Below are 25,317 nucleotides of genomic sequence, written 5' to 3' on the forward strand. Positions count from 1 at the left end.
CAATCTCTTCATGATGTTTTGGCGCATGGGTTTGTTGGCTGATTTAGCTTTGCTTAGCAAGTAATGAACCTTAATCGATCATCTTGGAAATATGAATGTCCAAGCAGATTGTCCCCCATGCATGTACCTCGTGCACTCGTTCAAATTCAGAATAAAGGATGGCTAGCTATATTATGGAACGTAATTGTGACATTGTAGACATCCAAGAATATATATGGATCCACTCATGAACGCCTCCTTATTAATTCCCCGACCGAATTTCTATCCTCATATCTTCTCCTTAATTATTCCCTTGCAATCATGTTGACACATCACAATCCTTGTGCCCAAACAACTAGATAGCCCAAAATGCTCTACTGATCATCATAGATAATTAGAGAGTACAAGTTATACATGATGCCTGACCATTAATTTCCATTGACATCACCTGACACACTCCAACATCCACATTGCACTGAACTGCAAGGTAGGAAGGTAGAGTTTTGCTTAGAATTGAGGCTTTCACACTATATATGAAGACATTCAGAAACCTGGCTAGCTTGTGTCCTTATCATTGTCCTTGTCCTTGTCTGTGGTTGGAAACCTGGTTTCTATTCCAATGTTTGCCATAAACATAGCTCTTCAATTTTATGTGACATTTATAAATGTTATTACAAATAAAATAATCTTTTTATTACAAATTTGATGATATTTTAAATATCACTTTAATATTTTATTGCGATACTTACGAAACATGACTTATATTATTTGTGATCTGTCAAGCTATTGGGACGCTTACAAATGTTGTTTTATATTCCACTGTAAAGTTTTTGAACATCACATTAGTCTAATTACAGCTTTTGCTACATTTGTAAGCCTTACTACACGCATTTCTAAAAGTGGCTAGAAATCAAGCCATTTGGAGAATTTGTGACATTTTAAGCATTACTTCAGAGGCATTTTTCCCCTCTATTTACTATTATTAATCACCCATATAAACCTTTTTACATATTAATATTTCAAAAAATCTGCAATTCATGCAACTATTTATATACTTCTTCCATTCAATACACTAGAACCATATCAAATACCCAATTTCCATCTAACAAACACTCGTATCACCAAAATTGAAGCTGAAACAAGATATCAACAAAACAGTAGAGAGATAATAGCATGATAATTATGAATTTCAAAGCAGTAAACTACAATCTGTCCAATATGCTATTCAGAAGAAAAGTCATAAACTAATTAAAAACATCCAACATATCATATCTCTAACATGAACAAAAATCATATGGGTTGGATGCTACAGAAGAAAATATGGGGCATGCTTCTTATTTTACTACATTTCTTTTGTACCCATGTTAAAGCAGAAGCCCAAAAATTAGATGTTTCTCCTACTAACAGAGGTGTCGATCCCATGATTTAAGAAAATAATAAAAAAAAAAATCACACATAGCATCCTTTTTCTTCCTTATCAAACCTCTCATCAAGCCATCCCTCCCATCTATGAGATCTTCCTTGTCCTTTCCAAATCTCTCTCCTCCTTGAAATTTTTCTTTCTTTTCCAAATTCTTTGCACCTAAGAATTAATGGAATCTAAATAATAATTATATATATATATATATATATATATATATATATATATATATATATATATATATATATATATATATATAAGATAAAGTTAGAAAACTATGCATTATGTACTGGTGCATTATGTACTGGTGTTGATAACCTTCATATTTTGAAAACTGTATATAGATGTATCTCGAGATATGTATTGGCCTACTAAATTGACTTAATTTGTTTAGTGCGTATTATTTAGTTATTTAGTATATACTAATAAAAAGTATTTTTTAAAAACTATATATTTAGATGTGTCTATTGGATCACTATTAAGTGTGTATTAAAAAAGTTTGTAATATATATCAGAAGGTCAACGAGTGTATATCACCCACCATACAGTGCATGCTGAGATGATGATATTTTATAAATAATAAATCAATTAGCTTAAAAATTATATTGGATTGCTAGATGACTAATTTGCTAAGTATGTATTACTTGTTTGTATACTGATAAATATCATATTTTGAAAGCTATATATTGATATATTTAGAGATATATATTGGCTTATAAGTTGATTAATTTGCTTGGTATGTATCATCTGGCTATTAAAAAAAAAGAAAGAGGATGCCATACACGATTGTTTCCTTTTTTGAATTTTTTTTAATCATGAAAACTGACAACTCTGTTACTAGGAGAAGTCTCTGACTTTTAAGCTTTTGCTTTAAGATGGACACCAAGGAAAATATGGCAAAATAAAAAACCCAGCCCATATTTCCTTTTGTGGTGCCTGCCCATATGATTTTTGTTCCTCCAATATAGGTATAAAACTATAAGATTGCTTGATGGGCTTTAGCTAAATGATGCTATACAATTTTCAAAGCATGTGGCTGCTCTTAGGGCACAATCCAACACGGCAATAATTGATTGTTAGACACATTTATGAACTTAGAAGGATTTTAAATGAAGCTAGACATCTTACAGTAATGTTTCTATTGTTTGCAAAAATCACAAAGTTGAGCCATGGTCATTAGGTTTAACAACTTTGATAGCACCTAGGCAGATTTTTTTCCCTCTAAATCTTAACCTCCTTATTTGACCTTTAATGGAAATGATCAAAGATGTATAGCAACCTAACTCAGCGGCAGATATAATGGAAGTAGTTTGAAGCTCGTACCACAAATTTAGTTTTGGATGAAGCTTCAATTTAGGAAATTTTAGCTATATCGACTTCGATTGGGTCAGGCCTGAGCTTAAGGATATGCCACTAAGTAAATCTCAAGCTGTAATAAAATATAGATAGGGATTGTATCTTTCATGCGAAAAAAAGATTCATCTTTTTTCATGCAAATTCACTATTTGATCGTGCAATGGTTGCTTCGAGATTTATGTAGATGGATTAATAAAGTAGTACAGAGTGCTTTGAGATCTGTAAAGGATGCAATTCAATGGTCAATGTCATAGAAAAGATCAATCATTCTTTCACGCAAAAAATACAATCCGAACCCATAAAGTGTAGAATAAAATTAGAAAGCGCAATGCTTTGAGCCAATATTTTTATGTTGATACCGGAATGTGACTCAGCATGAACTCGACTTGACATGGTCGTTACCTTGGTCCAGTTCCAACAGAACATTCTATGATGCACGAGGCTTGTTCGAGCTTCCACCATCTTCCATAACATCATCACTCTTCTTGAGACATCTTGCCATAGATTTTGATGTACAATGAATCTCATGTGATGCCATAATCATAGGTCAAGAAGTATGGGTCCCCTCACCACATCAAGGAGACGGTTGGATGCAAAGCCATCAAATATGATTTTTCTTGACTTGCTAAGCATTCCTCGGTATGCTAATCGATATTCCAAATATAGAAACCACCATTTTATTTATACTTTATTACAGAGAGTTTATATTTTTCAACTTTTCAGATATTTCACTCACTAACTAAAATTTCTAATATTAAATCTGAATCATTTAGTTATTTTGTAGTTAATTAGCAAAAAGAATCTGGTTAAATCTCTTTTAAGTATGTAACCTAATTGGCATTAGTTATTATAGTTCTATTGACAAATAAATCATTCCTATCCATATAGAAAAATATTGAATTTTGTAAAAAAATCTGCTTCATTCCACTTCATAATCTCTTTCAACTTGATACACACACACACACACACACACACACACATATATATATATATATATATTTGGAGCAAACACATATGTGAGAGTTAAAAGATACATATTGATTTATATTGGGGGTTGAAGAGAACATGAATTTTGATACAAATGTATTCAACAGAAATCTATGTATAAGTCAAAATCAGTTCTAAGGTTTGGCCTTGAATATTCCTCAATCGATGGTAGGTCTGATGATCATCGTAATTCTCTTATGTACATATGCATCACTAGTATGTAAAGTGTATGCCCATAAAAACATGTGTTTGTCTCAACATAATGAATAATAGTTCATCAATAAATTAATGCTTTAACCTCTTCCACATCTCCTTCCTCTTCTACTCTATGTACCTCCAATACCTCTAATTTGCCCACTACTCCCCTGCTACTCTAGCTGCCACCAATATCAACCTCGCCACTAGCCATCTTTTTTGATCCCTTTTTCTTTGATCTTGATTTTTTCTATCACTTCACTTTTGCCCGTAATCACCCCACGCATTTGGAAAGTGTTTGGGTCAAAAAAAAAATATAATTTCAAATTAAATTTCGAATTAATAGATGCATGCTATCTAAAGGAGTCGTATTGTCGTTCCATCACCATTTAGGTTGCTAATGCCTTCTATACCAATATTGTCCACAACACTTACCTTGCCTTTCCTCTTCCCATACTCCATGCCACTTCACCCTTCCAAGGTTGGGCTTTACGGTGACATTATTCTCCACATTGTCTCTCCCCACAAAGAACCAAAGAAATTCCTCTAACCCCACCAAGATCCCATCTTTCCTTCTAGGATTAATTCAAAGATGTGGAGGAATTGGGGTAGCCGAGTAATGGGCTTTGGCAACTAAGCAATGGTAGCATATATTACTAATTCCAGGGTTTCCACGAGTTTGCCCAGCTTATGATAGAAGATGCCTGTCTAAATAGTGATTTAAATCTGTCTTTATCTCCAGTTATATAGCCATACATAGATGCATATACCAAACCAATACCATCTATCTTATTTATACATGTGGAAAAAGTAGCTAGACAACACTAAATGCATAATATTTTGCAAAAAGGAATAATCTTATTTTTTGAATAGATAAATAATATTTATTTGCTATTTAATACGTAAGTTTAATAAAATATTATTTAATAAATTTAACACTTATGTGTCTATCATGATGATTTTATTGATTTACAGCGCTTAATATTTTTAAGACGGGGACTGCATATGCCTAGTGCAAGCATACAAGCAAATAAAAGGTTTAAATAATAGTTGTTGTTTATCTGTTAATTATTGTATCAACTTTTATTTAACTTTTCACGTTCCACCTGATAAAAAGAAAAGAAAAAAAAATCCCAAATAATCATGCCAATTCAAATTATATGCTCTGTTTTATGAATAATTTTCAAAAAATTGTATCTTTTGTAGGAATAATGACTTGAACAAGTAAAAATGTCATTTTTTCCCCATTGCTTCTAAAGAAGAACATTTATTCCCATTGTAGTTCATTATTTGTCTCCATAACTAAGAAGGGCCAGTTGAACAATAATGACTAAAGTAGCCATGTAAAGACCAATATTTCTATTATAATTCTAATTACTTGTGGAGATTGCCATATTGTCAAAACCTTGCTTTAATTTGCAATGCCTTCCACATTTGGCTGACAAATTCTGGATCTCTGGTGGTAAAAATTGCAATGGAGGAAATATTTCCTTCCCATGCATGCTTAAAGTTGTTCTTAGATGAGGTGGATCTATTGAGCTTAAAGCATTACATTGAGCTGTCCAATCCAAGTGCCTTTGTAGGTGAACTAAAAAGGAGCCAGACATCCCAAGTAAATTATTTATGGGAGGCCATGCATCCAATGCAGCCATGAAAAGAGTACAGGTCCGCAGCCTTCCCATTTTTTATGGTGCCCTCCTTTAATGTGGATTTGATAGAGTTCTTTTGTAGGGTGATCCTCATGGCCTGACTGCTAAAATATTAGCAACCAAGTTTGGCTAATGTTCAGGAGTCCACTATGCTAGACCCCACAGAGATCACCATAAAAAGGAAAAAAACTGAGAAAAAAACATAGAAAAAACTAATAAAAAAGTTGAAACCAACAAATAACTGAAAGCTTAGAATAGTTAACACAAAAGTGCAACTTATTGATTTTGTAAGCAGGGACTCCAATTAAAAGTTAATTTGTAGTTTCCCACCCTAGAGCCAACCTACCTAGTGACCGATTAAATAAGAAGCTAATCAAATGCCAACTAATGGATATATAAGTTTTTGGACAGTGATTGGTATAACTTTATTATACCAAATATTAGTAACCCATCATCTGAAATTTTAAACATAGCCCTGACTTCAGTGGACTATATTCAATACATCACAAATAGTCTACCAAAAAAAAAAAAAAAGGCATCACAAATATTAATAATACATCATCTGAATAAGTCAAATTCAGCTCCATCTGGCCTACCAGCCCCCTTGTCACATACATGGTACCTTTTAAGCTTTAGAATTTAATTAATAAACATAACCTCTGAGAGGCAACTTGGTAACATATCCAAGTAACAAGGGTATTTAGCAATCAACCCCTGCCCAATACTTCCCCCATGTTCCCCACCGCACTCTGCCAGTCTCTCTCTCTCCCCACCCCTCGCTCCCTCCCTCCCTCTCTGACTTGACTCGCACGCCATTGCAATCATATCTCTCCTCGTTTGCACCAGTCTCTGCTCTCTCTCCCTCCCCTCTGTGCAACCTCCAAGCTTGGCCATGGGAGTTCTGTGCCATCCGGGCCACCGTCTCTCCGTTGCATTCATCCTTCTCTTCTTCGCCGCAGCTGTTGGTGAGTTTACTAGCTACTAGCATCTGCTAACACTCCCAAATCCCAAGGCTAATCACTAAAATCTATCTGTTCTCTGTACCCACCGGCCAAAGTTCCTCTCTCTCTCTCTCTCATTCCTTATCCCAAAAATCTATTGTTCCGTACTCATTTGAGGAGCTCTTCTCACCAGCTTCAACTCTAAAAATCCCTCCTTTATTTCCCATCCCTTCTTAATCTCATGTTCCTCGCCCCGTTCCAAAGTGGGAAGGAAGAGAGAACTCCCAGGTCCCCCCCCCTTTTCCCAATAGCCAAAGGCCCCCCTTTCTTATTATTAATGCTGGCTAACATCGTCAAACGGATCACCAACTCACTAAAAGGACTCACCTTTCTTTGGTTTTTGTTTTTTATCCAAACATATTGATACTCCCATAGAAATCAAAATTTATTGTTTTTTTTTTCTCATTAATTAGTTCCAAGATGCGTTTTTTATTCAATGAATGCTTCAACCCACCAAAACCCTGCTTTCAAAATTCCATTTTTGTTGCAGTTCTAGAATTCTGGTTACTATCGTGCAAAACAGAATACCAAACTTCACTTAAAAAGTTCCCCTTGTCCTAGGTTTAAGCGCTTCAGAATTTTGTTTTTTAAAAAAATAACTTTTTATTCAGTAATAATTCCTTAAACCCCTCCAGTGCTCTGGTATCAAATTCCCATGTTGATGATAGTTTTAGAAATTCTTCTCACTCGCCAAATGAGCAAAACGGAGCACTAAAACTCACTTTAACAAGCTCACACTTTTCCTTCAAACAGCTTTTGTTTCTTTTTAAAAAAAAAAAAAAAAACATTTTTTTCTCGTTTGTTAGTGCCCAAGATGCGATTTAAAAAAAAAAAAAAAAAAATTTAGCATTCACAATAGTTCCTTGAACCCATTAATATCCCGCTAGAAAGATCCCATTTTTATCAATGTTTGGTAATCATCGGAGGCCTTGCAAACAATTAATGAGTAGTTTTCTTTTGTTTTAGGCAGTGCATTGGTGGTGGGAGTGGCCCCGGAGGGGGAGGAGGAGGCGAGAGCGAGGCACTATGTGGAGAAGTGGCCGCACTGGGAGCTACGGCCGGTGCCCCGGCGGCGGCTGGTGGGGCCGGGATCGTCGCCGCCGACGTGCCGGGGGCGGTGCGGGCGGTGCCTCCCGTGCCAGCCGGTGCACGTGGCGATCCAGCCGGGTCGGTGCACGCCGTTGGAGTACTACCCGGAGGCCTGGCGATGCAAGTGTGGGAATAAGCTCTTCATGCCCTGATCCTGACTTCCCTTAGCATTAACACCTACTATTCTTGTGAATCAATAGAGATAGAGCTAAAAAGGCAGAAGCTCCTGAATTCCTTTGATCTCTTCTTTTGAAAGTATGTATCTATTTTAGTGTTTGTAAGAATTCTTCTTTTTTTTTTTCTTTTTTTCTTTTTCCCTTTTTTCTGTTTCCCCCTTGTCTAGGCTGCAGATGGTGCTAGGTTTGAGGTTGAAATGGAGATAATATTAGTGCTGTCACTCTCTTTTTTAATTCTTTTGTGTTTCCCAAGGGACAAGATGGGTGGAAATCATGTGATTATTTTATTTGTTTCCTGTAGGACTTCTGATGTAGTTTTGATTGGTTTTTTGACATGAGCTTTGGGGTACTGAAAAGGCTGAAGTCCAGCTTTAAGAGAAAGTATGGAACTCATAGTATATATCTTTTTTTTTTTTTTGGTAGGAATATAGTATATATCTTTTTAATGGAAAGAAATTTAAAGGAAAAAATGTTAAGCTACCTCACTAGGCTCTAAACTGCCACATGAAATTAATTAAGCCTAATTCACAGGTCAACTTCCCATATGAAACCTTGTTTATGATCAGTCCAAAGTCCAAATCTTAACATTTTTATTATAGGACATTGCTTGATTTGCCTCTCAATGTATTGATCTGATCCATTTGTGTTATTGCTCAGTGATTGCACCTCTTAACCATATGCATGGAGATTCATGCTCAGATCACTGATTTCTGTTGCAAAAAATGTTGATTCATTAACAAATTGTTCGAAATACTCGCTGATTGACTAAAATTTCAATGAACTAATGTTTGCCACAGGCTTGCTTCCCACAACTAAAAGAAAATGTTGTTGCCTTCCCACAACTTAAAGAAAATGTTGTCGCCTTGTTCTATCACATCTATTTATAGATTTTTATATTTGTATTCCGCCTAATAATTGTGGCATAAAATCCTATCTTAGTATGCCAGCCTTTGGGGTCCTCGCAAAAGATTTTGTTCACTTTATTCTCCCCTTTACCAAATGTACTCGTTTCTTACGATTTCCTACTCTTAGCATCCCTTGTTTTGTCAGAAAAAGTTTGGTCCAAACATGACTGCTTCATGAAGACCTATTCCTTGCTTCTTATTTGAGTTTATACTTTCTTCAAAAAAAAAAAAAAAAAAAAAGAATTTGCTTTTCTTTGAATAACAATCTGAGGCATGGGAGTTATCTTCCAAGTCATAATAATACTGAAAAGATGGTCTCTTTGCTTTTCTTTCTTTTTTTTTCTTTTTTTTTTTTTTTTTTGTTGGTGAAGATATATTGAGCATTGTTTTTTTGATTAAGAAGGTAGGGATAAGAAACTCAATTAACGAAGATGCCCATCTATCAACGGAATTTTTATTAAATATCTTTTTAATATATTTAAAATGTAATTAATTTATAAATAAAATTAAAATCAAAATTGAAATAAAAAAAATCAAAATCAAAATGATCATAACCTTTGATATATTTAGTTCGTGTTTGTAAATAGAATAAAATTTAAATAATAATAATAAAAAATTGAATTAAAATATTTTTTATTTTTTGAAAATTAAAATAAAAATAAATTTTTTTTTAATCAAATAGTTGGAACGAAGCGAAGGTTTGATAGCCTATAGGTTTTTAGTTAGACTTTGGAAAGAGAAAAAACAAAAAAGACAAAGGGCAATTCTCTCTCTCTTTCTTGTTCTCGGTGGTGGTTTTTTATTGATGCCAGCTTTTTCTGGACTCGACGTTGGCTCTGAGACTGGAGCAAAAAGTCGCCCTAACTTCTTTCCTTTCTTCTGATTTTTGAGCTGTCACGCTCACGAATCGCATTAAAAAAAAGTTTAAACCAACCAAAGAAACCAAAATACTCCCATACGGTCCGCTATGATCGGACCCCTAATTTATTAAACTCTAACATCAGTTTCTTAAAAAAATTAGCGGCCGTGTCGTCGACGTCAAATGGTTTTGGGATGCCAGCCAGTGTACGAGTTCTACGTAACGGATTCTAACATCCGTGGGATGGCGACAGTGGGAGTTCTCGTAATCTGGACTTGGGGTTCTTTTACTCCCAATGTTCCCCAAAATAAGAGGCGTTTTATAGGGTAGTTAAGACCCTGGCCTCAACAAACTACCAGTTCTTGGAATTCCAAGTACCCTTAACTTGGAAACTTAAGGCCCCTTCTAAACTTGTTGTTTGGTCACGTGTCTCACGTACATAAAAGTAGCTTTAAAAATAAAAAATTATATTCTATACCATATATATATATATATATATATACACCATTGATCGTATACATCATCAATCACAGACTCTATTTATTAAAACTCATCTCTGAACATCGCTTGTTTCCTTAAAGACTTTAGTTATCAATTGTTCATCTCGATGCATCGTTATAAAAATGGATAGTTATAATTAATGACGTGCATGACCATGCTGTGCATGCTTTGCAGCGTATAATTTTTTATCAAAAAACATGCTGCACTAATTTTTGAGAAACCATATACATATGTACCCTTTACAAATCTAGTTGTACTTGTATCTAATTTGTACTATGGGGATGCATGGCAAGTATGTTTGCTTTATAATAGGGCCATAAGCGCTTCGTTGCCAAGGTTGGTTTATGAAAGAAAAAAAAAATATATATATATATATGCATAAATTTTTGTTGCTTACATGCCAATCAGGTTGTGCAATATAGCTTGTCCAGTCCCTGAAAAGCTGTCTTTAAAAGGACAATCCATGTGAACTAGTTGTTCCTTGCAAGTTTCTCAATCCAATGATGTATGTCGATGAATCTCTTGAAAAAAGTAATGATGCATAAAAGGTGGAATTCATAGTGATTTAATAAAATGAGCTATGTAGTGTTTAAACAGATCTAAAGAGGATTTTCGCATATGATTTTTGTCCATAATTCCAAATGATACTTGTTTCCATGTTTCTTTGAGATTCGTATAGGGTGAAGGTGAGATGAGAAGATATGAATGAACCCTGACTTAACTATGATATCAATTTCAAATTCATATAGGCTGTTTAAGATTGTCCTAGAAATTGCTAAAAATATAAAAAATAAATTTGAAAATAATAATCTGTAAATGGAGCCAATTTCATTCACAGGGACAGCAATAACGGCTAGTTTTCTATATTTTTCCAACGACTAGTTTTTAGATCTAACGGCTACTCCAAATTCTCTAACAATCAAAATTCGTTCTTAAGCCTCTTTTAAGCCTATTGAAAGGTAGAGAATCATTTTGGAAGGAAGCTAAGTATGTTAAAAAGAGAAAATCATCAATTTGAGTGAGGAAACATTGAATATCATTGAAAAGAAAAGAAAAGAGAGGAATTAGTACATAGTTTTAAGAGCTTTCAAAGAGGAATAATCACCAACTTTTTTCACATCTTCTCAAGCTTCATTTAAGAAAGAAATCAAGCATTGCTTTCAAGAAATGTTATTTGAGACAAATTAAGAAAATTGATATCATTTCTGAATTTAAGTGTTTGATGCTTTTCAAGAAAATAAAAAAATAACTATTGAAAAATTAAACTTATCTTATGAAAATTCATTATTCTGAAAAATTTTATCCTCCTTAAATTTTTAAAGTTCAAAGCTATTTTATAATTAAATTTAAGAATTTTTTAATGCATTAACTTTATTAAAAAAGGGAAAGATATGTTTCTAAATATATATTGATCAAATGAGGAAAGAAAATTCTTTTTGATAGCTGCTATTTGGATTAAATCTCAAGATATTTGGTATAAAAAAGAATTAAATTAATTATTTTTTAAAGATATAAATTCAAACTTCTTTCAAATGGTATTAAGCAAAATTTTTTCAAGAATATTATCACATTTGTTATCATAATTCTTATTATTGGTATCAGATAGTCTATTTTTGTCTTAAATCTCATCACTTTATCTTTTGACAAAAAAAAAGTATGCTATGTCTTAAATCTGAATTTTCATGACTATATTCTTGTAATTACATTGTTTGAGATAAATTCTTATGATATATTTTTGAATGATCTACTTTAATATCAAAAAGAAGAAAAATATTTTCAAAACTATATTATTCAAAAAAAAATTATCTATTGAATCTTTAAAGCCCAAGTACTTTTAATTGAAATTAAGAAGTATTTTTGCATCTATATTTTTGAGAAAAAAAGTTTTGGTCCGAATTTAAAAGTTAAACTCAAGTTGAATTTGAACGGGGAAGAACTTAAATAAAATTCTAAAAATTAAATTTCTTTGGATGATTTTGATGATTGATTTTGATTTGAAAATTTTGAAAGCCAAATTTTAAAATTTTAACATAATTCCTTTCTTGTGCTTTTTGATGCTGTCAAAAAGGGAGAGAGTTATATTGAGTATATACTTGAGATGATCATATGCGTGAAATACTTGAGTTGATCACTTGATTCATTATACTTGAGAAACTCACTTGCTTGCTTGAGAAAATCATATAAAATAAGTATGTTATATAGAATATAATTTTGGATGTATGCACTCTTGAATATAATGGTAATATTCATGAAGTGTATGCTTATATGCGTCTGGTTATTCACTTTATGTTGAATATTAAAAAATTAATTGAAACACATAATATGCTTATTACGTAAATACTCAAAGTTTTGTTATCATCAAAAAAAAAGATTATTGATCTTATGATTAATTTTGATGATAATAAAATATGAAATAATTATGATACTAATTATGTATTTCAAGATTGGATGTAGAATATTCTAAATGCTCACAATGAAGAACTTATCTTAAGGATAATTCCTCTTAAGATTTCAAGCCAAAGTACTTAAAAGAACAAGTTCTCACAAGTTTTGATAGCTCATTGTGAAGATAAATAAAATTAAAAGAAGCAAATATAATTTAGAAGAGATTGGGATCAAGAAATTCAAATTTAAAAGGTCAAAATATAAAGAAAAATGAAGTTAGAAGGTTTGGAGCCAACTCCGAAAAGTTTTGAGTTGACTCTGGCATGTTGGAAGAAGACTGGTACAGATCAGAATCGACTCGATTTCAATCCAAACTGACTCTCTCAGAAAAGATAGAAAACTGCACTTTCAAGATCCCTGCTCGAGCTAGCTCGATTTCAATCTGAACTGACTCGCTTGCAAATGGAGCCGACTCCATTCACGGAGATAGCTGTAACGGTTAATTTTCTGCACTTTTTCAATGGTTAGTTTTGGGGTTTAATGGCTACTCTAAGCTCTTCAACGGCCAATACTCATTCTTAAGCCTCTTTCAAGCCTATTAAAATTTAGAAAATTATTTTGAAAAGAAGTTAAGTGGGTTGAAAGAAGAAAATTATTAATTTGAGTGAGAAACATTGAATACCATTAAAAAGAGAAGAAAAGAAAGGAACTAGTGCATAGTTTTGAGAGTTTTTGAAGAGGAATTATCACCAACTTCTTCCACATCCTCTCAATCTTTATTTGAGAAAGAAATCAAGCATCAAAGAGCAAATCATCAGCTTTTTCTTGGGACTTTATTGAGTTAAAATTCTATTTTTATTTTGAGCTGAAACTTTTCATTTTGTATTTTATTTTTTTTACAAGTTTGTTAGGGGAAAAGAAACTTGGAGTAAAGGTCTGTCCAAATCTGGAATTAAACTTTGTAGGTTTTAGTTGGTGAGCCCATAAAATCAACTGGATTGATTGTGAATCCAAAAAATAATCGATGTAAGATTTTATTTGGTGATCCCGAAAAATCAATTGGTTTGTTTGTGAGCTCGAGTAAAACAAACACGCCGTAATCAAAAGGATTATAGTAGAATTTTCAAGAGGCTCATGGGGAATGAACATAAGTGTGGGGCTGCATCAAACCACTATAAATTATTGTGTTTGTCTTGTATCTTTTGCTCTCTTATTTTGCATGCTTTGTATCATTTTAACTCTTACATAGTTTTACTTATTCCGTTGCTACACATTGTTTACTTTTCATAAATATTCAAATAAGTTTAATTTGAAGATCATTGTTAATTTGATTAAAATTTTTAAAGAATCCAATTCACTCCCTCTCTTGGATTGCTATCTTTCTGGACAATATTATTTAATTAAATAATTATTCAAAAAATATAACAAATCTGGTATAGTCCGAATTCACTTATCACGAGCGTAATCATGCGTGCGGAGGTATGATCCAAACAACTCTTTCAGTTATCCCAAAAGTGATTAGAGCAGGGGGAGGAAAAATAGTGATGGAGACTCACTAACTCACATAAGGCACAAGGTTTTCTGACTTGTCTTGTATTAGGACGTTTGATGCAGGGGTTTTTTATAAGCTCGGTTCATATGACCCTCATGGCCCTTTTCATAGGCTGCGGAGCCAAGCAAGCATGTGATCTCCAACCCAACCCTATCACCCAACACAATCAAATTAAGCCTAATTCTGCTTGGAACTAATGGACTTCACTAAATGCAAATATACTTATATTTAATCAGTATCCAACATAGGATTATTAAGAACGAATTTTAAAATTTGAACTGTGATAGCCCGCCAGCCCAAACGAAAAAAAAAAAAAAAAAATAGGGGAATTCAAAATCGGGAAGAAGACTCCCGATGGGAGTCTCCTTCTCCGGCGAAATCCGAGCAAAGATCGAACTCCTAAGACCCCTCGGAGTCCTAGAAATTCCTATAAGAAGACCCCCTCTCTTTAGAATCGATTCATCGGTCTTTTCTTCCCCTCTTTCTCTCCGATTTTCTCGAAGAAGAGCCGCGGGCGCAGTTGGTTCCTTGCCGTGTTTTCTCTCCGACGAGGTCCCAGGAGGTCGTGGTAAGTCCTTCACTTTTTCCTCCCTTCCTTCCTCTTTCCCCCGTGCGTTTGTGCGCGGTGGCCGACGACGAGCGTCGCCGATTTTTGGTCGGGAACAGACTCTGTTTTTTTGGCTTATTTTCCTTGAAATCTCCGGCGCCGGCGATCGGGATTGACCGCCGGCCCTGTTTCCTCCGTGACCGGGAGAGATGGCCCATCGGCCGCCGGCCTCCGCCGTGGCAGCCACGGCCCGAACGATCGATTGAGGCCTGAGGACAAGAGTCCTCTGTTCCGGTGCGAGAAGAAGAAGAAGAAGAAGAAGGAAAAGAAAAAGAAAAAGAAAAGAAGAAGAAGGAAAAGAAAAGAAAAAGAAAAGAAAAAGAAAAGAAAAAGAAGAAAAAAAAAGAAAAGAAAAAAAAAAGAAAAAAATAAAATAATAATAATATAATAATAATAAATAGGATTTTCTCTCCTCTCTCTTCCATGAAGAAAAAGAAAAGAAAAGAAAAAAAAAAAGAGAGAGAGAAAAGAAAAGAAAAGAAAAATTATTAAATTAATTAATAAATAATGATATAAATAATAAAATATGAGAAAGAGAGTTTCTCTCTCTTCCCTCTCTCTTCAGCCTGAACTGGTATTTTCTCTCTCCTAAGATTTTTAGAATTTTGAGAAGAATGACGATGAATTTAAATGATCCTCTAATGGATTTTTGATCTGTGATCGTCGGACGATACACCGACATCCACTTTGATCAGATCAGGTATTTTTAGATTTTATTTCTCATGATCTTATTGAATTATCCACATGATAATCTTAGCATGATTTGATCTGATCGATCGGATTTGTTGAATCATATTGTCTGAAGAATTCAAGATGAGTTTTCTCTCTCTAGAATTTTCTCTCTCTAAAATTTTCTCTCTCTTGATTGATTCTCTCTCTAAAAAAAAAGGTTAGTGAATGAAAAAATTTCTTTTAATAAGTCTGATCTGATTTTAATGAAGAATCCTGATCTATGATTGTCAGACAGCGTACTGGCACCCACCTTAATCAGACCATGAATCTTTAGATTTGATCATTCATTGATCCCGATCTAGTCATGACTTGATTTGATCATGTTGATTTCACCACTCGAGATATTGGACCAATCGTAATGTTGGATTGTGTCACCTGATCAATTCGAATTGTACCTCATGAATTCTCTCTCCTCTGATTTTTCTCTCTCCACTTGATTTTATGAAATCGATGAAGAAACCTTGGTCCTATCACTTCGAATCCGATTTGATCTGATAGTCAAACTTTGGATCGTTTAGGTCCTAATTAGATTTTGATTAGATGAAATTAGATGATCGGACCCAATCTAAACCGTTGAAATATAGAATTCGTATTCTTTCTAATTATTCAAATTGATTCTGTATAGGATTGTGGATGTTTGATCATGGGATATCGCGATATGATCTACGAACAGAATTTTTGGAAGAAAATTTATAAAATTTTATGGATTTATTGGAATGCGTTCGAGGTAAGTAATGTTTCACCTTTTCTAGATTCATCGGCAAATTATAGTGTATTCTTCTGATATGATTTGTGAAGCGATGCATGAAATTGGATGAATGGTATTTTTGTTATGAAAATATCTTATTTGAAATGTTATGATGAAGCATGATTGAATATATTGATTTCATGATGTATTATATTGATTGATTTCGATACTACATGATTATATGTTTTATTATCGAAATTAGAATATGAAACATGATTTATGAAGAATTATGATATAAGAAACAATAAGAATTGACAACCTGACTATGTTGAGGACCCCGCCAACGGGGGCATATACGTTGGCAATTGACTGTCCTGAGGATTTGTGTCGCCAATAAGACCAGCGACATGTCGCCAGATAGACCAGCGACAAAACCGCCAGTTAGACCAGCGGTTCCAAAGGACTTGGCTGCCGGATGATTCGCAGCCCACCGCAAGCAGATACGCGGTATTATGACCCTGCCACAGGGATAATGTGGTCATAGCTCATGGTTGACGAAAAAGAAATTGAAGAACAAAAGAAATTAAAATCCCGAAAGAAACTTGAAATTTCGAAAAAGAAATGAATTTGGCATGAATTATATTGCATAATTGAAATTGATTTCGAATTGATGAACTCTATATGCTTATTTTCTATAAATGATTATTTACTTATATGCCTGATGAAATCTGTTGAGAAGTGATCGTTGCTTACTGGGCTGTCTAACTCATTACCTCTTATTTTACTATTTTTACAGATGTTGAGGAATTAAGATGATACAAGATATGAATAGAGGAGTGATCAGAAGCAGAATCTTCGTACTTTTATTTTAGGTTGGAAGGCTTATTAAATTTGATGCAAAGCCTTTGAATTATTGTTGAATTTATTGAGATATTAAAAAAAAAATTTTAGGTCGTTTTGTTTTGGATTTAAATTATTGAATAATTATTCCGCTGTTGTTTTAGGATTAGCATGATAAGATGCCTTGCATGCTTATGGGAAGAGTTTTCTATGAGTATGCGGCGGTTGTCATGACCCTCGATTCAAAATCTCGGGTCGGGGGCGTGACAATTAAAGTGGTATCAGAGCATAAGTGGATGAATTATGAAACATAGAATCAGATATAGAATAGGTGTAAGTGGATAGACACCAGGGACATTATAGTGTAGATCTTTGATGATTGTAGTTGGAGAAATATTTATAAATTTTGATTAAATATTGAGATTATGTATGAAAGGATCACAATAGATTATAACATATAGAATTTGAAATATGATGGATGATCTATAGATCATGATATGATTAGTTAGATCTTGATCGAAAGTAATCACAAAAGGATTGATATAAAATTTTATTGTGCATTATGGTTATTAATTTGATCATTGGTTATTCAAGTGAATCGTAAGTTCAAATTCGATATGAGAATAATACTATTATATTACTTCTAGTTGAGAAGTTGACTATTATTAGCAAGATAAAGACTTGACGATAAAATGTTATTCCAGAATGGGCTAAGAAAGTTTTTTTTATGATGCTTGATTGGAATATTTATCGAAATTGAATTTGATATGAGGATTATATATAAAGTGGCATATTAGGATGAATGTATATTTGAGGATATTGCAAAGAAACCTATTTCTTATTGATGAAATCGATTATGAGGTTGTAGAATATTCATCGTATTGGAATCTTTGAATCATCATCCTTAGATCTAGAAAATAGATCTTATTATGTCTCTTGGAGACTACCTGATATGTATGAAATTTTAATTTAAAGACTTCGTATCTAAGTTGATCAAGAGATTTTTTGATATTATTGTTGAGGTTGTTAATGAAAAATTGATATCTTCAGATTAAGATAAAAGATCTGATTTATATTTATTTCAGATTAAGGGATCCGTGTGAATTTACAATTTAAAAAAATTGGGATTTAGAAATTGATATGGAGTTCCTTTGCTTTTGTTAATGAGGTCCCTAATTGAATCTATTATTAAATGGAGATTTGATTTTTTGAAGCTTGTATGATTATTATGAAAGGATATTTGATAGATATTGAAGATCCTGATGATAGAAATTTTAGAAAAAAAAATAATGATTTGAAGTTCTTATATATTAAGATTATGTCCAAATTTGGTGGAGCATCGAAGTATTTTTTTTTCTTCATTAATTTGACTTATAAGGATTTTTGGTTTGAAAATTTTCGAATTGAATTGATATGAGAATTAAGATTTGATTCATATTGATTATAGTAAATCTATATGATGGTTTTAAATATGATATTGGACTCAAGGGTTAATCAAGATTTTTGTACACCAGTAAAAGTATGAATGAGAATCGAAAGTTAATCTTTGACTTCAATTGAAATTTGAAATTTTAGATCTTTTCTATTGATAAGGTAAAGAAATAATTTGATCCAACTTTTTTTTGGTGAACCTAAGAAATTTTGATTGTTAGATCAGAGTGCGCAGCGGAAGCATGGTAATCTGAACTACTTTGAGTAAGTCAGGAATGTTGACCCTTTGAGTTAAAGAATTATGATAAATGATATGGTTTGATACAAGAAATTTATTGATATTAGAAAGAATAATATTTTAAAATTTTGAATTATTTTTGGATATCCCTAATATGATTTTCAAAAGTAGAGCTTCCACCTACTATGCTACAAAAATAATTAGCATCCTAATTCTAGGATGAGTGGACCTTTGATTTTTGATTTTAGATTTAGAATATTTAGAGATAAATTTTTTCTATCTTAGAATTAAATTTTATAATTCTCTATTTATTAGAAAGAATTTGAGATTATTTATCGAATGATGATTTTGATCTTAGATTAGTATACTCAAATAATTATCTCCAGGGTATAATGAAATTTGAAGTTAGAACTCTTTTGATTATTATTATTTCTCAGACTGAATGAAAAAGATTGAGATTATCTATTGATATTGATGATTGTTCTACAAAAGATGGATTGGAGTTATTTATAATTTAATTTGATAATGAATTGAATATTTAAGAGTTTGAGGGTTTGAGTAAGAAAATTTTGATGACTAGAAATAATGATATTGATTCAATCAACAATGGTGATATTGATCTTTATGAAATAACTTAATGATGAAGTTGTATCGAGAATTAAAATATCAAAAGCTCGAGAATGAGATTGAAATGATAAATCTTCAACCTTTGAACGTACGAATAAGAGAAAATATTTTTGAATTTTGATTGATTGGGATGTCATCATATGACTCATAGAAGTATGATTTCCTATCTTATGATGGGTTGAAATTAAGAGTGATTAATATTTTGAAATAAAATGAATGATGATGATGAATGAAGTTCTTATGCAAGAATAGAGACATTGATCCTCTTCTATTCATAAGAGATAGATTTGATTTTAATTTGAGTCATGAGATATTGAACATTAATTTTTACAGGAAATGAGATCATAATTTTGAAATCTTGAAATATTGAAAATCTTTGAGATGTTGATCTTGATGAATAAGAAAATGAATGGTTCCGTATCAGATTGATATTAATGTATTGACTTTTTCCTTATGAAATGATTTAAGAATGAATTTGTATTAAGAATTAGAATTTTGAAATATTTGAGGATGAGATTCAAGTAAGAAACTATGAAGACTCAAGCAAAACTATCCCCAGCCCTTCGAGACTACAGGTATGAAAATTTCGAGGACGAAATTTCTTTTTAGGGGTGAAGAATGTGATAGCCCGCCAGCCCAAACGAAAAAAAAAAAAAAAATAGGGGAATTCAAAATCGGGAAGAAGACTCCCGATGGGAGTCTCCTTCTCCGGCGAAATCCGAGCAAAGATCGAACTCCTAAGACCCCTCGGAGTCCTAGAAATTTCTATAAGAAGACCCCCTCTCTTTAGAATCGATTCATCGGTCTTTTCTTCCCCTCTTTCTCTCCGATTTTCTCGAAGAAGAGCCGCGGGCGCAGTTGGTTCCTTGCCGTGTTTTCTCTCCGACGAGGTCCCAGGAGGTCGTGGTAAGTCCTTCACTTTTTCCTCCCTTCCTTCCTCTTTCCCCCGTGCGTTTGTGCGCGGTGGCCGGCGACGAGCGTCGCCGATTTTTGGTCGGGAACAGACTCTATTTTTTTGGCTTATTTTCCTTGAAATCTCCGACGCCGGCGATCGGGATTGACCGCCGGCCCTGTTTCCTCCGTGACCGGGAGAGATGGCCCGTCGGCCGCCGGCCTCCGCCGTGGCAGCCACGGCCCGAACGGCCGATTGAGGCCTGAGGACAAGAGTCCTCTGTTCCGGTGCGAGAAGAAGAAGAAGAAGAAGAAGAAGGAAAAGAAAAAGAAAAAGAAAAGAAGAAGAAGGAAAAGAAAAGAAAAAAAAAGAAAAAGAAGAAAAAAAAAAAAAAGAGAAAAATAAAATAATAATAATATAATAATAATAAATAGGATTTTCTCTCCTCTCTCTTCCATGAAGAAAAAGAAAAGAAAAGAAAAAAAAAAGAGAGAGAGAGAAAAGAAAAGAAAAGAAAAATCATTAAATTAATTAATAAATAATGATATAAATAATAAAATATGAGAAAGAGAGTTTCTCTCTCTTCCCTCTCTCTTCAGCCTGAACTGGTATTTTCTCTCTCCTAAGATTTTTAGAATTTTGAGAAGAATGACGATGAATTTAAATGATCATCGTAATGGATTTTTGATCTGTGATCGTCGAACGATACACCGACATCCACTTTGATCAGATCAGGTATTTTTAGATTTTATTTCTCATGATCTTATTGAATTATCCACATGATAATCTTAGCATGATTTGATCTGATCGATCGAATTTGTTGAATCATATTGTCTGAAGAATTCAAGATGAGTTTTCTCTCTCTAGAATTTTCTCTCTCTAGAATTTTCTCTCTCTAAAATTTTCTCTCTCTTGATTGATTCTCTCTCTAAAAAAAAAGGTTAGTGAATGAAGAAATTTCTTTTAATAAGTCTGATCTGATTTTAATGAAGAACCCTGATCTATGATTGTCAGACAGCGTACTGGCACCCACCTTAATCAGACCATGAATCTTTAGATTTGATCATTCATTGATCCCGATCTAGTCATGACTTGATTTGATCATGTTGATTTCACCACTCGAGATATTGGACCAATCGTAATGTTGGATTGTGTCACCTGATCAATTCGAATTGTACCTCCTGAATTCTCTCTCCTCTGATTTTTCTCTCTCCACTTGATTTTATGAAATCGATGAAGAAACTTTGGTCCTATCACTTCGAATCCGATTTGATCTGATAGTCAAACTTTGGATCGTTTAGGTCCTAATTAGATTTTGATTAGATGAAATTAGATGATCGGACCCAATCTAAACTGTTGAAATATAGAATTCGTATTCTTTCTAATTATTCAAATTGATTCTGTATAGGATTGTGGATGTTTGATCATGGGATATCGCGATATGATCTACGAACAGAATTTTTGGAAGAAAATTTATAGAATTTTATGGATTTATTGGAATGCGTTCGAGGTAAGTAATGTTTCACCTTTTCTAGATTCATCGGCAAATTATAGTGTATTCTTCTGATATGATTTGTGAAGCGATGCATGAAATTGGATGAATGGTATTTTTGTTATGAAAATATCTTATTTGAAATGTTATGATGAAGCATGATTGAATATATTGATTTCATGATGCATTATATTGATTGATTTCGATACTACATGATTATATGTTTTATTATCGAAATTAGAATATGAAACATGATTTATGAAGAATTATGATATAAGAAACAATAAGAATTGACAACCTGACTATGTTGAGGACCCCGCCAACGGGGGCATATACGTTGGCAATTGACTGTCCTGAGGATTTGTGTCGCCAGTAAGACCAGCGACATGTCGCCAGATAGACCAGCGACAAAACCGCCAGTTAGACCAGCGGTTTCAAAGGACTTGGCTGCCAGATGATTCGCAGCCCACTGCAAGCAGATACGCGATATTATGACCCTGCCACAGGGATAATGTGGTCATAGCTCATGGTTGACGAAAAAGAAATTGAAGAACAAAAGAAATTGAAATCCCGAAAGAAACTTGAAATTTCGAAAAAGAAATGAATTTGGCATGAATTATATTGCATAATTGAAATTGATTTCGAATTGATGAACTCTATATGCTTATTTTCTATAAATGATTATTTACTTATATGTCTGATGAAATCTGTTGAGAAGTGATCGTTGCTTACTGGGCTGTCTAGCTCATTACCTCTTATTTTACTATTTTTACAGATGTTGAGAAATTAAGATGATACAAGATATGAATAGATGAGTGATCAGAAGCAGAATCTTCGTACTTTTATTTTAGGTTGGAAGGCTTATTGAATTTGATGCAAAGCCTTTGAATTATTGTTGAATTTATTGAGATATTAAAAAAAAAATTTAGGTCGTTATGTTTTGGATTTAAATTATTGAATAATTATTCCGCTGTTGTTTTAGGATTAGCATGATAAGATGCCTTGCATGCTTATGGAAAGAGTTTTCTATGAGTATGCGGCGGTTGTCATGATCCTCGATTCAAAATCTCGGGTCGGGGGCGTGACATGAACCTTTTTAAAAGAGAAAAAATAATTACCTTTTCCACCGCATGTGGCTTATGATTGATTTGAGGCAAGATGCTAACAGGAACCTCATTAAGAGGGTTGCGTGGGTGTCATAAAGCTCGCAAAGAAGTGAAGATAGATTGGCTTGCAAAGATGTTTGTTGTTAGGCTACGTCCAATTTTGTAAACTAGCTGGGCCGTTCCCCTTCTCCTCTCTCGTTCCTTGCTTTGTACTCTTTTCATGTTTTCATGTTTAATAAAATGCCTAATGGCAGTCGTACAATTATTTCCTTAAATTTTTTTCCTATTGCAAATTGTGCCCAATTACCTTACGTCAAAATCCCATACACATGGTGAGAAGCTGGCGGAGGAGGGAGTGTGTGATCATTTAGTAGCTTTAGCATTGAAAGCTTGTTAGAAGACATCCAAATGAGAGGTGAAGGCCCAGGTTAAAGTCTCTCAGATTCACCTTATAATTAGCATTGAAAGCTTGTGTTCTACATATTGTTGGCTTGGAGACTCGCCCCCATGCTTTCAAGCATGGATTTCAGATTGAGCATGTCAAGTGAACCTAATTCAAGATTGCTAACCTTTTCGGTAATTACAATTTTTTTAAAAAAAAAAATATTTAGTGGGTTCCTTTTTAGCTACAACTTATTCGACCTCTCTTGATGATTGTAAGTGAGCAATTTTTAAAATAGGTCTGTACAGTTGATGGAGCAATATGGTCTCCTAATTTATAATAATCACACCAAATACTAAGAAAATGGTCAATTGCAAATCTATAACAGTAAACCTAATTCAGAATAAATGAAAGTTTTTTAAGTTGATTTGTAAATAGAGATGAGAAGAAGTTTTATAAGTAACATTGACAAAATTCTGGACGTGATGTACATGCCAACGATAGATGCAAGAGTAAAAGAGGTTGTATATGTATAAATATTCTTATTGTACTCGTGAGATAGAGGTCCAATATGATGAATTAGCTCTAAAATAGTTTGTGTTTACTATTCCATTTTAGCAAAAATAAAAGCAACAAGAAAGTTCTCTCTAAAAATACTAGATATACAAATAGCAGGAATAATAATGAGTGATCATAAAATTATTATATAAGACCGTAGATACCGGTGATAATATACACAAAATGATATTTATTTATAACTCAGACATAGTTCTTAATGATGGAGTTGTTCCAACCATGGCCATTATGATGCTACAATGGCTGCTTAAATCCGAGGTATTTGTTAAGCTTTAGTGAATAGGTTTGAACCTGGTCAGTTTCCAGCTAAAGAGCGCAGGGACCGCCCATTACTTTCTATCCCCACTCCAAATGCGGCCATAGCAATGGAAAGTTGGAAACATGCAGTTGAGAGAGAAAAAGAAAGGAGAGGAGAGCTTTGAGGTGATGTGATGTGATGTGATAAGACCGGGTGGAGCTGGTACTTCCGGGTGGACAGGTGTAATGGATCCTGTGCCATGGGGGAACCAACTGTTGCTGCCCATCTAATCTTGTTCCACCAGGGGATCTTTTGAGGGTCCCATGCTAAAGGTGTAATCTTTAGTTTCATGCATGGAATATATTACAGTGCGACGTGAGAGGATCCGGCCTCTGGTGCAACACACGTGCGTTCAAACTTGGCATCATGTGTTTAATCTGAAAGCATGATGATGATTCAATGTTGGGCAATGCCATGGATCTCCCTTTATATGGACACAACACTTTATTCTTTTCTCTTTTCATCATGTGGTAAGAGAAGATTGGTATAGCTTGGAGGATTTGTTGCCAAGCACAAGGGATGGTTCATTGTGAAGTTTTTGCAACATCAATATTGTGGTTCCAATACTCTCTCTTTTTTTTTTTTTTTTTTTTTGTGCATGATAGGCACTCTAAGGCATTTTTCTAAAAGACATAACAGAAATCATATCCACTTTCACTTTTTATGCATTTTGTATAAAATAAGTCTATATAATTATTGATTTTGTGTAATGACACACACCTAGAAATCTCCTGACAATATTGTCTCTAGGTCTAGGAACAATATTGGTGGTAATTTAAATAAGCATGCATCAAATATCTAATGTCCATCAGGTGTTCAGTAAGCATTAAAAAATTATCCACAAGCCCTTCAATGGTAAAATTGTTGTGCAGCAAAACAATATATTTTCTCGCATAATCAAAAATAAGTAATTTTTTGATAAGAAATTGCATCTTTTCTTGATGTTTCTTGCCCCGTCCTTCTTGTACAAAGAAAAATGGTATGTTATTATTATTGCAGAATGCAAACTCAGAGACCGGTGGCTCAGGGCTATTTGCATCATAGTAGATGTGGTGCAAACAAGCCTTTTGATGTAAGTAGTAAATAGCATCTTGGATCCATTAGAAGTAGGTGCATACGTTACTATCCCATATACTTCCTCGAAACCAAACCTATAATATACAAGTCTTGTGGTGTGTGGAAAAAAATTTCTCTCCCCTTGAAAGACCCAATAAGAAGTTTTCCTCCATCTTCTAAGAAAAGTTGTATGATTTGATACCAAACAACAAATGCATGTTTTGTTACTTTTGAGTTGTTCTATGAGGCTCAAACAGGATTGTAGTTTTTTCATCTTTTTTACAAACCCATATTTTAA

At 33.6% G+C, this 25,317-nt stretch overlaps 1 protein-coding gene across 1 annotated transcript; it reads left to right on the forward strand.

Moving 5' to 3' along the window:
• Window positions 1-6,341: 6,341 nt before the first annotated feature.
• Window positions 6,342-8,038, forward strand: LOC140852059 (EPIDERMAL PATTERNING FACTOR-like protein 5). The gene is made up of 2 exons (XM_073244773.1): window positions 6,342-6,551; window positions 7,554-8,038. The coding sequence occupies exons 1-2, from the start codon at window positions 6,479-6,481 to the stop codon at window positions 7,826-7,828; spliced, it is 348 nt and encodes a 115-aa protein (XP_073100874.1). The 5' UTR covers window positions 6,342-6,478; the 3' UTR covers window positions 7,829-8,038.
• Window positions 8,039-25,317: the final 17,279 nt, after the last annotated feature.

This window comes from Elaeis guineensis, chromosome 10, assembly GCF_000442705.2.
Source record: "Elaeis guineensis isolate ETL-2024a chromosome 10, EG11, whole genome shotgun sequence".
NCBI lineage: Eukaryota > Viridiplantae > Streptophyta > Magnoliopsida > Arecales > Arecaceae > Elaeis > Elaeis guineensis.